This window comes from Chenopodium album, chromosome 20, assembly GCF_948465745.1.
Source record: "Chenopodium album chromosome 20, dcCheAlbu1.1, whole genome shotgun sequence".
Taxonomy (NCBI): Eukaryota; Viridiplantae; Streptophyta; class Magnoliopsida; order Caryophyllales; family Amaranthaceae; genus Chenopodium; species Chenopodium album.
Window position 1 is genome coordinate 33,195,450 of NC_137853.1, and position 13,750 is coordinate 33,209,199.

Consider the following 13,750-nt stretch of genomic DNA (forward strand, 5'->3'; position numbering starts at 1 on the left):
TTATTAAGTTTCCTCAAAAAAATAAAAAAGGTTATTAAGTTCAGTACTCTACTGTAGTTGCAACATTTCAAAGTTCAGTAGTCTAGTGCAGTTAGGGCCTGTTCTCTTACGTTGAAATTCAGTTCAGTTCAGTTCAGCTGAGTTCAGTTCAGTTCAGTTCAGTTCAGTTCAGTTCAGCTCAGTTCAGTTCAGTTCGGCTCCTAATTTCCTTCTTTTATAAAATATTTAGTTCAGTTCAGTTCAGTTCAACTGAGTTCAGTCAATGAGAACAGGCCCTTAGTACTGTTTTGTGTACTATAAATATAACTCCCAAAATAACATCGGATCAAACCCAAATTAAAAAAATAAAAAATAAAAAAAAAACTCCGTAAATCCAAAAAAATCGAACCGAGTTACAAAAAAACGATGGCAGCAGAAATTGAAAACTCCCCATCCAACTCCCAAGGCTCTTCAACTCATCCTGTTAATCTAAATCAAAATCAAATTCCTTCCTCCACTTTACCTTCTTTTCCCCAGATCTCTCTCTTTCTCTCTCCTTTTTTATACCCATTTTCCTTTTTTTAATAAAATTATTATTATTTTTTTGCAATTTTGTCAGAGCGAAAAAGAAGCCATGGATACCGATGCTACTGCTCCGCCTCAGGATGACACTAAAATTACCCACAGCCACCAGTTAGTTTTTCTCTCTCTCTCTCTCTCTCTCTCCCTTTTTCTTTTAATTTTTTTAATTTGTTTTTTTTTTTAATTTGGTTATTTTATTCGATTGTTAAGTTTATTTGGAGGGTCGGGAAAATGGTTTTAATTAATCGATGTATATTCAATTATTTCGATTTTGTTACGAAGTACACATTTTGTCCCTGGCAGTACACCCCGTTTTTTTAATACGAGTAGAGGTGTCAAAATCTAACCCGACTCAAATAAAACTCAATTTCGATTTTGATTTGAATGGACACGACAAATTTAGCATGATTCAAATTTGACTCTAGTTCGTCAAACCTGACCCAATTGCGAAAATTTCTCAATATTCAATAGGAAAAATTGCTCCCATTAATCTGAACTTTGCTACATCCGCCGAAAATAATCCCAAATTTTGTTTATTATCTATTGCACCCAACTTTTGGGTATTAATTTCCATTGCATCCAAATGACCTGCAACCGGTAAATCAGGTAAACATTTCTGATTTATTTTTTTTACACGTGTCAACATGTAATTTGTTGAAAAAAATAGGAAAAAAAAAATAAAAACATAAATTCAAAAAAAAAAAAAACCCAACAGCCACCCTTAGCTTCTCCACCAGCCACCAGCACCACCATCACCAGCACCACCACCATCACCAGCACCACCACCATCACCACCCAACTTTGGGGGGTATTAAAAAAATTCTCAATTCTAATCAAACCACTCACCTTCCCCTTCACTTACCCCTGTTCTATTCACAATTCACAAACATTGCAACTTAAATTTCTCAATTCAATGAAACTGGAAGTCTTTGCTCATATTATTTTAAAAGCTACGATTACTTGATTAATTGTTCTATCTAAAAAAAAAAAAGGCTTTCTTGTTGAAATCGGTTGGCCTGGTTAGATTCATGGTAGGAGCAATTTGCTACAAGTCAGCCTTTTGTGGCTTGCTTGGTGATAAAATTACCAGTTTGGGCAATTTCAGCTCAAGCAAACACCTTCTGGTGATACGATTAACAATTAGCAAACTCTCTGAGTACAATGGTTTGTTATACTGCGTTAGTTGTTGATTTTATATTGTGATTATCATTGCATACTGACGTTTAAGGCATTTTCTAATGTAAACTCTCCTTTAAATTACTCACCATTATTAATCAATAAGCCCAAGAAAAAAAATTATAAATAAACAATGAAACCAGAAAGAATTGCAAATAAAGTAATACTAAAATAGGCGCGGCTGTTCAGTGGAAAGAAGGTAAGATAGGAAAATTGAAATCAGGTTTAATGGAGTTGGGAGAAAAAAAATTTGTTCACCATAGTTAAATGTAAATTAACATTTAATTAAGGAATGGGTATTGCTAATAACCTTAATAAACTCATGGGCACCATAGAGAAAGTTAAATTTACAAGGGCACCATGTAGAAACCCAAAAAACACAAGGGCACCATGTAGAATAACCCTTTTTTTTTTTTTTAAATAATTTCTGTTGATATGAAATTGTGTTAGTCGTATCATCATCGTGCTAAGATTAGTAGTAAGATCTTTCTTCATTGGTACCAAAAAAGCAAAATTAAAATCTAAGTTTTGTTGGTATGAATAGAGTTCTTTGTTGGTATTAAGACGATACATACAACTTAATATCAACTATTGTATTACAGTTCTTTCAAAAAAAAAAAAAAAAAAAACTATTGTTATTATAGTCATTGATGACTCAAGCTATTAGAGGCTCAAAATTTCTCGTGTTGTTATTGGAATTGCTCAAAATCACCAAAAAGATATAAAAGAAAATAAAAGGCATACTTCTATGATACTGAGTTATGCTGAAATATTTGTGTATGAACCTACATGACTAACCACTTAATTGATACAATCCGACCGGATCATTGGTTTTGAGTTTTACATCTCTACTGATAGACTTCTTTGGGTAAAATATGTAAATGTTAAAGATACTTTTTGCTATTTGAAGAACTGAGCCTTGTTGCGAAATTTAAATTTCTGTTTTTGTAGTTGCATTTATATTTGTTGTAAGGTTGTGCCACCTAAATGAGGGTGTAGTATTTACCAAATTACAAGTAAAAGGTAAGGTTATCGTGTGAAATGCTATTGAGATATGCATAAATTTAGATTAAATCGTCATCTCGTGTATTGAGTCTAAAGGGCTAAGGAGAAAGTACAGTGATTGATTAAGCTGTTGTGTAGTGCAGCAACCTCTATGTTATACTGTTATCAGGTATATGGTAGGCATAATACTCATGGCATTGATTAATCGAGTCTTTCAATGTCTGGGGTGATTGACAGGTTCTTCACTGCTGATGAAATCGCGAAGTATAATAAGTATGAAGCAGATTATGCTAGTTACCTGAGGGCGAAATACTTCTCGGACAAGGATGTCTACGGAGGTAAATTGCTATGCTGACTCTTTCATACATGTCCTGTAAGCTTATGTCCTTTGTTTTCTGTGATGCTTACCAGTGTATACTAGGAATACCAAATGAATCAGAAATTGAATTAAATTTGTTTGTACTTGTGCTATCTAGCAAATCATTTGAAACCACCATTCCAAGCCTACTCCAAAAGGCATTATGACTGCTAACTGAGGGGTAAAATCTGATTTGGACTTACCTTGTGCTGCATGCTTCCAAATGCTATTAAGCAATGGGTCTTCGTTAAAGAATGCTTAGGCCCGAATTAGATAATGCTACGTATTTCACACTTAACTCCCTTTCTACTTCATCTGCCGCCTGATTTTCCACTCAGTATTCCTCTTTACATTCACATGTAAGTTTTTAATGTGTGTGCCTTAGTTTATTTATCGCTTCTCCACTTCCTTTCCCATCGCATGCTTATCTTAGTTGGCATCTTTGTATGCGCTACTATAATATCACCATAAGGGTGCTACTCCATTTTTCTATTTGAAAGGTGTAAATTCTGTCTCAAAATTTTCCTTTCTAACATATTTCAGATCGCGTTGCTTTTAGGTTCATGTTGTTTCTAAATATTCTAGCTTTTTCATGTTTTTTTTTTATTTTTATTTTTTATTTATAGAAATTCTAGTGCAGAGACTTTTTACCCCACCCATCAATCTATAGAAAAGAGGTCAGTGATAGTGTCTGCTTCCCTATGCGGTGGTAACAACTGTAGCTGCCTAGAGTCACATAAAGTTTATACAGGAGATTTCATGTCATGGTGTTATGGTGTTGGCACCATGAGCTTCATGAACGTCATCAAAAAGGAGTTTAGTTTTCTTAAGAGTACAGTAAAGTATCCAAATCTTCATGCTCCCACTTCTTTTGTGTGTGTGCCAATTTGCCATTCATTTGTATAGGTTCAAGCCAATATATAGTTAGTAGTAAAGATTATATGATACTCCGTAAAAAGTAGTGGCATTCTTATGGTATGGAAAAGTTGGAACAGGGGATTTAGATTCCAAATTTCCAATGAAGTGGCTTGTAAAATAGGCTTTTGTGTGAGTTTTTCTTTTTTTTTTTCCCCCATATAAAATTGAGATTTAGATGTTATTCGAGATTCTTTTGACATTGCTATAGCATTGTTATTGTTATTAACTTATTATTGACATGGGGAAGCACTGTGATAGTTTGATTCAATCGGCATCAATCATGAGGTGCATACACTTAGAATGTTCAAATGTTCTTATAGCTCTGTGGGTGCTTAAAATTGAAATATAATAGTGGAAGTCCTGTTAGTTACTTTGGATAAGAAAGTCTGTATCTCATTCTTTGAATTTGACTTAAGGAGTATTATAGATTATTTGAGACAATCTAGTATCACTAAATTACATTTATACATGACCAAATGGAAAGGATCTAATTGTTGAAAAACAAAAATAAAAAGACATGCTGGGGCCGCAGGGCACATCTTCTGTTTTGTATTGCACAATTGTTTGGTTTTTGTTATCAGTACAGTACATTTTCTATGTATGACGATGCTGAGGATTAGTAAAGCACATAATTATTAACACAAAACTTATGACTTATATATACTACCTGTGGATTTGTGTGTACAGGTGACATATATGACCTTACAGTCAAAGTAGGCAATGAAACCATAAAAGCTAGCAGGTGCACACAAAGCTTACTCTTTTGAATTTACAACATTCAAAGTTGAAGTTCAATACAGATGACATAATTTTGTTATGGCTTTTCATGATGCAGGTCATCTCCGACTCGATCATTTGCAGAACCTGCGCAGAGTGTTGTAGACCCTGGCCATGTTTTGGCTTCTGAAGTAGAACTACCCGCTCCTGGGGCTGAACCGTCTCAAAACATTGCAAATGGCAGCATAACTCCAGTTAAGAAGAGTAGCTGATGATGTTTGTTTTTACTTTTTAGCAAATCTACAGCATTTGAATTTGAGAAATGCTGAAAAAATTATCATAGTAAATAGTGCATAAAACTTGGCTTCTTTTTAAAAAACAATTTTAGTAGAAAAGTACTTCCCAAAACTTGACTCCTTACTTTCCTTGCGATGGCGAAATAACCTTTACTTTGCCAAAATTACAAAGAAGTCATTGTTATATGCACTATTCACATATAATTGTTATTTTTATACAATCCCTCAATTTGGATTGATTTTATATATATTCATGTTAAAACGTTTAGGGTGACTGACCAAGTAAAAAAATTAGGGAAAAAAAGTCCTAAGAACCCAGTTCCCCTGTATGGAGCCACGTCGCAGTAGAACGTATGCCACTCAGTCCCCTCGGCTTTTGAGTTGGTAATTGACAAGACCTATTATGGCTGAACTTTTTTGTCTTTTTGAAGTGAATATAGCCCAAATTAGTAAGTTGTAGAAGAATATGAGGGAGCCCCGGCTAATCTCGGATATGCTAGCCTATGTATCACCATATGATAGGAATAGCTCAACAATAAAACTTATCTTATACTAGTATGAATTTTTTGGAACTTATTTTCAAGTTACCAACTTGGCAACCTACCATATTAGAACTTATTAGAAATAGGTAAAATAGGTAAAATTAAGACACCTATAAGGTGGTTTTATGATGTCGATCTTGTTTAAAGAGAAATATTTGTTTTAAGTCATCTTACCATCATAAGACTACTTTTGTGAGTCATAGGCTCATAGCAAACATATGATCCTATCCTGGTTTGTCTTTACCCTTTATCCAAGCCACCTACTAGGTGGTCTTACTATGACAAGGCGTTCTTAATAAAAATTTGTATAAGCAATGTTTAATATTTTTAAGTAAGTGGGTGGGTGTAGGAACCCCCACTTCTGATGGCAAAGCGGTCTTATTTTAAAAATCCTCCTCTTTAGTCTTTTCCGTTCACTTCATCTCTAAAAGCAAAAGGAGGGGACGCGAACTAAAAAAAAATGCATTATGAATTGGAAAGTTCTTACTAGTGCCATGAATGACAAGAAAGTCATGAAGAAACATACATAAGTATTTTGGAACCAAGAGATAACTAGGGTAGGTGTTAAACAAGACGAGCCAAGCGAAGCCAACATTTTCTTCGTGTTCATTAAACTACGAGCTCGATACATGAATATTACTAAGGAGGCCATTTGGCATGGCATGGCATGGCATGGCACGTGGGTCGAACACTACATGGGCTCTTTTTAAATGATCAACACATGCCCAACACAACATGATTTTCCCTTAGTTATTCCCACTTAAGCACGAAGCACGCCAAAATGTGTCAACCTACACGGGTTGACATGACCAATCTTTAAGTATACTAACGTGGTTTTGTAGGGAAGTATGGGAGGGGCAACTAAACTATTGCAATTTCTCATTGGATCTTGATAACAAACGCCCCCGAGGAATTAGATAAGCATTTAAAATATTTTCTAAAGTGGTATTAATTCAGGAATATATGTCAAAATCACGCGTTGATATCAGTGTAATTGATGTTCATTTAATTTAATGCTCTACTTTAGGTTATCTTATCCAACGCCCTCAAGGTGTTCGTTAACTTTTGACTTCTTCATTATTCTTAATCTACTTTATTTTGAGGAAAAAATAATTAAAGGTTTTGTGTTTTACCAAAAAATAAATAAAAAATATATTATAATACTATATAAAAACTGATTTACTTAGAGCAACTCATTGGCAAGCTAATTGTCAATTTAGCTTGTCATGCCACATAAGCTTTTAAGCTAATTGTTATTTTAGCTCCAATGGTTAGCTAGTACTTCAACTTACCATTTGAATGGACCACACCTCCTTAATTTACATTGATAAATTTCATTTTATTTATTCTAATTTGTTGTATTTTAGCAAGTTCTTTTCCAAGTATTTTTAAAAAAATAAAAATAAAAAAAAATAATTAAAAACCTAATTTGTTTGGCCAAGCTAATTGCATGTTCTAACTCCAATGGTCAAGCTAGTTGCTAGGAATTATTTAATATTGTAAGCAAGTCCCTAGTTACTACCATAGGAGTTGCTCTAAGTCACACATACTCTCCTTTTGACATACATTCATCTACTCATAACAATTGCCAAAAGTTTTGCCAAACAAGACCTAAAAACCTAATTATTTGCACTTTAGTCTCCATACCAAAAGTATTTCGCAACCAAAAAGGAAAACTTATTTTTTTTGCTGCAAGTAATATTTGTTTGTGGGATGGATTTCATAGTTAGGGAAATTAAGGATCATATTCATTAGTTATAAATGTGTGGAGAAACCTCATTTAAAAACTTTCTCCTTATTTATGATCCTTAATTGCATAAATATGCTTTCTCCAAGGATAATTGCATAAATAAGTTTATGATCCTTAATTCCATTTTAAATGAACTCAATTGCAAACATGAGAAAGAATTAATGGCTTTCTCTAAAAATAACAAAATCATTGTTATTATGAGCTTTCACAATTCAATTATGAGCTTATAATGATATGAGCTTAGTCTTTCATGTAATTTGTGCTTTCATTGAGAAGTTTACGAGTTTTCATAATGAGCTTTTCTGCAAGGATAATTGCATTTTATCTCCAATTATGGATGGATCCTAAGGATTGAAACTTTGAAAGCTCCTTCATAATCCAAGAGTATCATCAATCATCATTAGTTCATATTTATGATGCTCGTGGATTATGCTTTCAATCCACGAATAACTATTTGGAATGTTGAGATTTTATTTTGGGAGCAATAAAAACTTGGAATATTGAGATTATTGTTTGTTTCATTGTTGCTAGGTCGTCCCCATTTCTTCAAATGAGATGAAAAGGACCGATGATATGGGTGATTCAAGTGATTCTCTAGTAAAAGAACATCAAGCAGTTGGTGATCATATAGGCTGGACTAACATGGTGAACAACTAGCTATTATTTGCTCCATTTTTACATTTGAAAATAGTAACAAAATCTTGTATTTTATAGCTAGTTTGATGACTTTGATCCTTAACTTTCTACTTCTAACTGTAGGAAACATGGTCCACATTGTTCGATTTGGAAACTCTAATCAATCTTGTTGATGATTTATCGGGGGATAAAAAGAAAATTATTGATGAATTGGGTTTTGGATGTTTGCTGAAGTTTAATTGCAAGAACTTGAGAAAAACGATGTGCAAATGGGTCATCGACCACTTTGATCCTGAATCTCAAATCTTAGAGATTGATGGGAAAACAACAAAAATTAATCCAACACATGTGGAATACTTACTAGGGTTTAAGAATGATGGTTTTGACATCAAAGATGAAGTGCTTCAGAAAACTGAACCTTCTGAACCTTTCACCAAGGAATTTCTTAGTCTTTTACACCAGGACACAAGGAGCTTTGCAGATGAACTCCGGAATATGAAACATGATGATACTGACTTCCAAAAGGTATTTACTTTGTTCTTCATGACATCTTTTGCTGCTCCAACTGCAGACAAAAGGCCCAGAAACACTTGGCTTCACCTTGTTTTAAGGAATGAAATGATCGGAAGGTGGAATTGGGCAAAGTTCATACTCGACAACACAGTTGCAGCAGTGAAAGAGTTCAAAGCTACCTCGGCTAATGAATTGGGTGGTTGTCCCCTATTTTTTATGGTAACTCCGGCCTTTTCTCTTACACCTACCAAACTAGAATGTTGTTCTAATTTATTTTCTGTCTAACTGAGATTTAGTGTGTTAAATGATTCTTCACATTCTTCTCCGGTAGTGACATTAAAATGATGTTCCGTTGGCCATAAATTAATGTGTTTAATGCTTGTGTGTGCATCTGTTGATACATTAGCAATGATCAAATCCCTGTTTGGTTTGTCTGTACAGAATCAGTATAACTAAATTGCATTGATATAATCTTATATTTGCAGGCCGTATTTTGTGAATACTCTTCCAAATCTGGTCTAGACGATATTTGGAAGTACAATCTTCCTAGGATTGATGACTGGAATGATAACAACACCGAAAAACTACATTATATAGTTGTCTCCTATCCCCTACATTACAAGACCCCTGAAGTAAGTGCTTGATGATAGTTACAAGACCACTGCATTAGTTAATTTGTTGGTAATTGAAGCTAATGTTGTTTTTAAATCTCCTATATTATATGATTAATGTAGTTGATGATGAAAATCGAAGCTAAAAAAACATGGATCATACAAAAGGTCGAGTATATGGAGACACGTTTATCAGTTTTTGAAAACAAATTATTTGCATTTGAAGAAAATGCGAATAAGATAGAGTAAGTATTGCTAGTATTCATAATTTTTCAAAATTATGTCACATTTCATTTTGGTTCACTCTCAATTTCTTGCCCTTACTTACTCACACGTCCTCTTTCATCTCGTTCTCAGGAGATACACAAGATTTGAAAGAAATGTGTGAGAGGTAATTCATTTAAACTTGTTTAGATTCGTGTAAGATCCATTAATATCGTCACATTATTTAAGAGTTCAATTTGTGGTTTTCCATTGTTCTTTTCATATAAAAATGAAGGCTGGTCTACCCATTATTCCCTATCAATTGCGAATGACTGATATATTTATCTTTTTTGAACTGATTCATTTCTTAAGCTGTTGTATTAGCAAAGTTCAATTATGAATTTATGAATTTCTTTTTCTATATGTATGTTCTAAAGATTCACAAAGCAAAATTTCAACGACTTAGAGGCTGACTTAGAAGCCGACTTAGAAGCATATGTCGATTTGCTCTACGAAAGGACAGGTGAAAAGACTCAAGACTCGAGTAAAATGTCCATTGGAGATCGAATTAGGAGATGTTTGTCATGAGATAGTGCAAATTGAAGAGTTGTGAACTACCTTGCTGGAGATTATGAAGCTAGTTTTGTTGAAGTGTTGTTAGACTGTATTTTAGGGATATGTAGTACTTCGTATTACAATAATGTTGGCTTGTAATATATTCTTGTATGTTTCAAGTGGACCAATTTATGGCTTAAAATCTAGTAAGTACTTAATTTGTGAATGATGTTTGTAAAAAATTATACCCAAATTTGAAAAAAAGAAAAAATAAATAAATAAAATTGCATTAGCTTTTAGAGCTTCGGATTGGCTTGAAATGGATTAGATCCTATTTTTAATTTGGATTATGATTTAAAAAAATTATTTTAGTTTGGATTTGGTTTAGGCCCCAATTCAAACCGTACACCAAACCTTCACCCCGGCTCTTGAGAAGGTTGTACTTGTACCCACACTACACAATGCAAATGTAGCAAAAATGTGTTACCTAACACACTCAGATGCTCTCTGTATTGCTTATTACCTTGAGTAATTACCAAAGTTGTTTCTGGTCAAAATCTTGTGTAAAATAAAGTTTTGTGACCCATTTCACCCAATACATGCGTTTTGTAGTAATTTAATTGATATTGTCTAATTTATATCGATAATCAAGAAATTACGAGGACAAAGCAAGAGAAACAAAAGAACGAAGAAAGTACTACGTTACATTAACATTGGAAGATGATCTTTGAACACTTCGCTTAACTGAACATTAACATTGGAAGATGATCTTTGGACACTTCGCTTAACTGTTAAACATGTTTGATAGCACGTACTCCAACTCTCTAAGAAACCACTCTAACTCTCTTGATTGGCATTGATTTGTAGTCTGTGCCTTGGTTTTGTTTTGTTTGTTTGTTTACTTTACTTATTTTTGTAATGTTCTCACGTAATTTTCATCATTAGTTGGTAAATGTTGCACATAATATAAAGCGAAAATAGTAATGAAAACTAAAGCGAGTATATTATCTTTTTATTTTATATTAATAAAGTTGGATCTTTGCAAGCAATTCCGATGATTAAATTGTCCCAATTTGGTTGTGTGATTAATTTGAATTGTTGGTACTTTGTCAACCAAATAATTAAAATCAAATAAACAACAAATTAATTATCACAGTATAATTGAGCTTGTTTAGTGATCAATTGTGGTTAAATTAGGTTTATTAATGTACTGTACATGATAATGGATGATGTTACCTTAAAGTTTTGGCATACAGGAATGTTCAAATGGCAACAGAGAGGGTTAGTATACCTGAAACTTGAGAAGTGTAGTTCCAGATGGGTTGGTTTTATTTATCAAGGAATCAGCCCAGAACTTTGGGGCAAGGGGGCATCCATGGAACCATTTCCCAGCAGGCACACCTAATGCTTCATTGGTTTGCAGCTTGCAGTGTCGTTGCAGCGGCATTTGACAGCCAAAGAAACCTAAACCCCAAATTTCAAGGAAATCCAGCCATGGCAACAAAGAGGCTAGAAGATGGAGCATAGAAAGAAGAGGGACGGGATGCAGGGAACAAAGAAGAGAAGAAAAAGGAGACGAGATCAAGGAACAAAGGAATGACAACACCATCACGGACCATTATGCATGAATCAATAAGGAATTAGAAATCTTGGGGTGTGACAAGAAGTTAGCTTGATATGTTTCGTTCGTATTATACAAGGAAAATGACATGTTTTCAGAGGTAGATCGGCAAAATATTCGCAGGTTGATAGTTTCAAATACTTTGAACAGGTCCTAGAACTATGAACAAGGAAAATGACACAAATTCAGAAAATTAATCAATGAAAGCATTTTTAAAAATTCCAATATCTTTATTACAAGTAGTATAATTTGTCAGTGAAATGATGACAGTATTGCTCAATGAGACTGTTTCAAAGTCTCAAGGATAAAATTATACACCAAACACTGTAAAATCGAAATTGTATGAATGGGGTTCACACCTCACATATAAACATACAAAATCAAGATACTACAATCTAACGACAAAGAATCCTTCAACGAAACATATACAAATTAAATCGAATTTCAGCTATGGATACCCAAAACATATCAGTCTTTCAGGAAAATCTTCTATCTACATTGTGCAGAACCTATAATATTGAGTTCTTTCCGACCTTGTTTAGGAAACTTACTGGACACGAGCTGCTCTCCGAACCCTCCTCTGCTCGTAATCAGGGTCATCTGTAGGCAATTCATACCGACATAAAGGACAAGTGTTTCGAATCCCAAGCCAAGGGAGGATGCAATCACCATGATACCGATGTGAACAAGGCAACTGCTTTCCCTCCTCCCCAACCTCAATCTGATCCTTACAAACAGCACAGAGTGCTTTCTCATTCAGCACATCATCTTTAGTTGTGATCACCGAGGGGAGCTTCTCAACAACAGCCTTTGAAGCAGGGGGGCGACTCAAGTAAGCGTTCTCACTCTCAGGAAACTGCCCGAACATCATCTCATACTCCGCAGCAAGAAAATTATTATCATGATCATCAAAGTAAGCATCATTATCATTTCCAATCATCTCAGAATTCCTCCCAATATGGTTAGCATTGAGCAACACCTCCCATTCCGAATTCCTCAACCCTCTCCCTCTTTCTCTTTCCCCAACTCCGTCTTCCTCAGGCCCCGAATAGGCCCAAACTGATATAGACCCGGACCCTTCTTCTTCAGCATCAGCAGCAACACTCAAGATTTCCCTCTCATCAACTCTATCATCCACCTCTTCCCACTCGAAATCGACAGCAACCCCACCTTGATCAACCTCCTCCAAATTGAGTGAGTCCCAACAAAGTGGTATGCTTTCATCATCATTCACATCATCAACCTCATAATCTTCTTCCTCTGAATGCACATGAACCCTCCACACTCCATTCCCCTCCTCTTCGGAATCGGAATCGACACCAACCATCATTAATCCACCAATTCTCGCCATACCACTCGGAATCTCATCTCCATCACCATTATCATTACCATTCTCATTCTGAAAATCATTCCAATTCACAGTACTAGTCCCAGTCTCTCTCCTAGCAATATAAAACTCATCCCCACATTCAGAAACAACAAACCCACCACAATTACAATCATCCCCATCATCATCTTCTAACCCTAACCCTAACCCTAATCGCAAATCCAAATCCAAAGAATCAACACCCACATCATAATTCTCCTCAATAACCCCAAAATTCAAATCATTTACAACATCAGAAACAAAATCATCACACCCCACAATATGAGATTGCTCAACTTGTTCATGTAACAAATCAATAACAAAATTTACCTGATTTTTTCTATCTCCAATAATACCCTCAACAACACCCGATTGTCCGACACTCCGATTGGAAGAACTGGGTGCGAAGAAATCGTCTCTTTCATGGCTGCCGCCGTGTCGGCGAGGAGAGAAGGAATAGGGGAAGGAATCGAGGGTGGAGAATTCTTCAAAGAAAACGTCGTGTTCAACAAACAAATCGTGGTCATCTTCTGGGAAATGGAGGAAAGAAACTTCCGCCATTGAAGAAGGAATTGAGATCTCTGAAAGAAGGAAAAGGAGAGAGGAAGAGAGAGTAATTCTGTAATTGTGTAAAGAAAAGAGAGTTACGAAAAATGGAAAAAGGATGAGTTTTGAAGGAGGGGGTGTTTGGCAGGTTCCCCGGATCTTTCTTGCTTTGGAGTATGCCAGCATTTTGACTTTTAATTCTAGCCTCCCTTTTTTTATTTTATTTTTGTAATTTTTTTTCCTCTTTTGCTTCATTTCAAATTAAAGATATGGAAAATACTTGGTTACTTTAAAAAAATCCATGAAATTTTGTTTAAAAAAAAAATGGAATCATAATTTAGGGTCTCTTCACTTCAGCTTAATTTCAGTTTAGCT

General features: G+C 34.8%; 2 protein-coding genes across 2 annotated transcripts; one reads left to right on the forward strand and one right to left on the reverse strand.

Annotated features, from left to right (window-relative positions):
* The first annotated feature begins 343 nt into the window (after window positions 1–343).
* Window positions 344–10,141, forward strand: LOC145598551 (uncharacterized). Its single transcript, XM_081654925.1, has 10 exons — window positions 344–672; window positions 2,980–3,080; window positions 4,706–4,760; window positions 4,854–4,989; window positions 7,855–7,968; window positions 8,083–8,691; window positions 8,958–9,104; window positions 9,207–9,328; window positions 9,441–9,474; window positions 9,725–10,141. The coding sequence occupies exons 1-9, from the start codon at window positions 614–616 to the stop codon at window positions 9,469–9,471; spliced, it is 1,374 nt and encodes a 457-aa protein (XP_081511051.1). The 5' UTR covers window positions 344–613; the 3' UTR covers window positions 9,472–9,474; window positions 9,725–10,141.
* A 1,497-nt stretch (window positions 10,142–11,638) lies between these two features.
* Window positions 11,639–13,567, reverse strand: LOC145598156 (uncharacterized). The gene has a single exon (XM_081654470.1). The coding sequence runs from the start codon at window positions 13,559–13,561 to the stop codon at window positions 12,011–12,013; it is 1,551 nt and encodes a 516-aa protein (XP_081510596.1). The 5' UTR covers window positions 13,562–13,567; the 3' UTR covers window positions 11,639–12,010.
* Window positions 13,568–13,750: the final 183 nt, after the last annotated feature.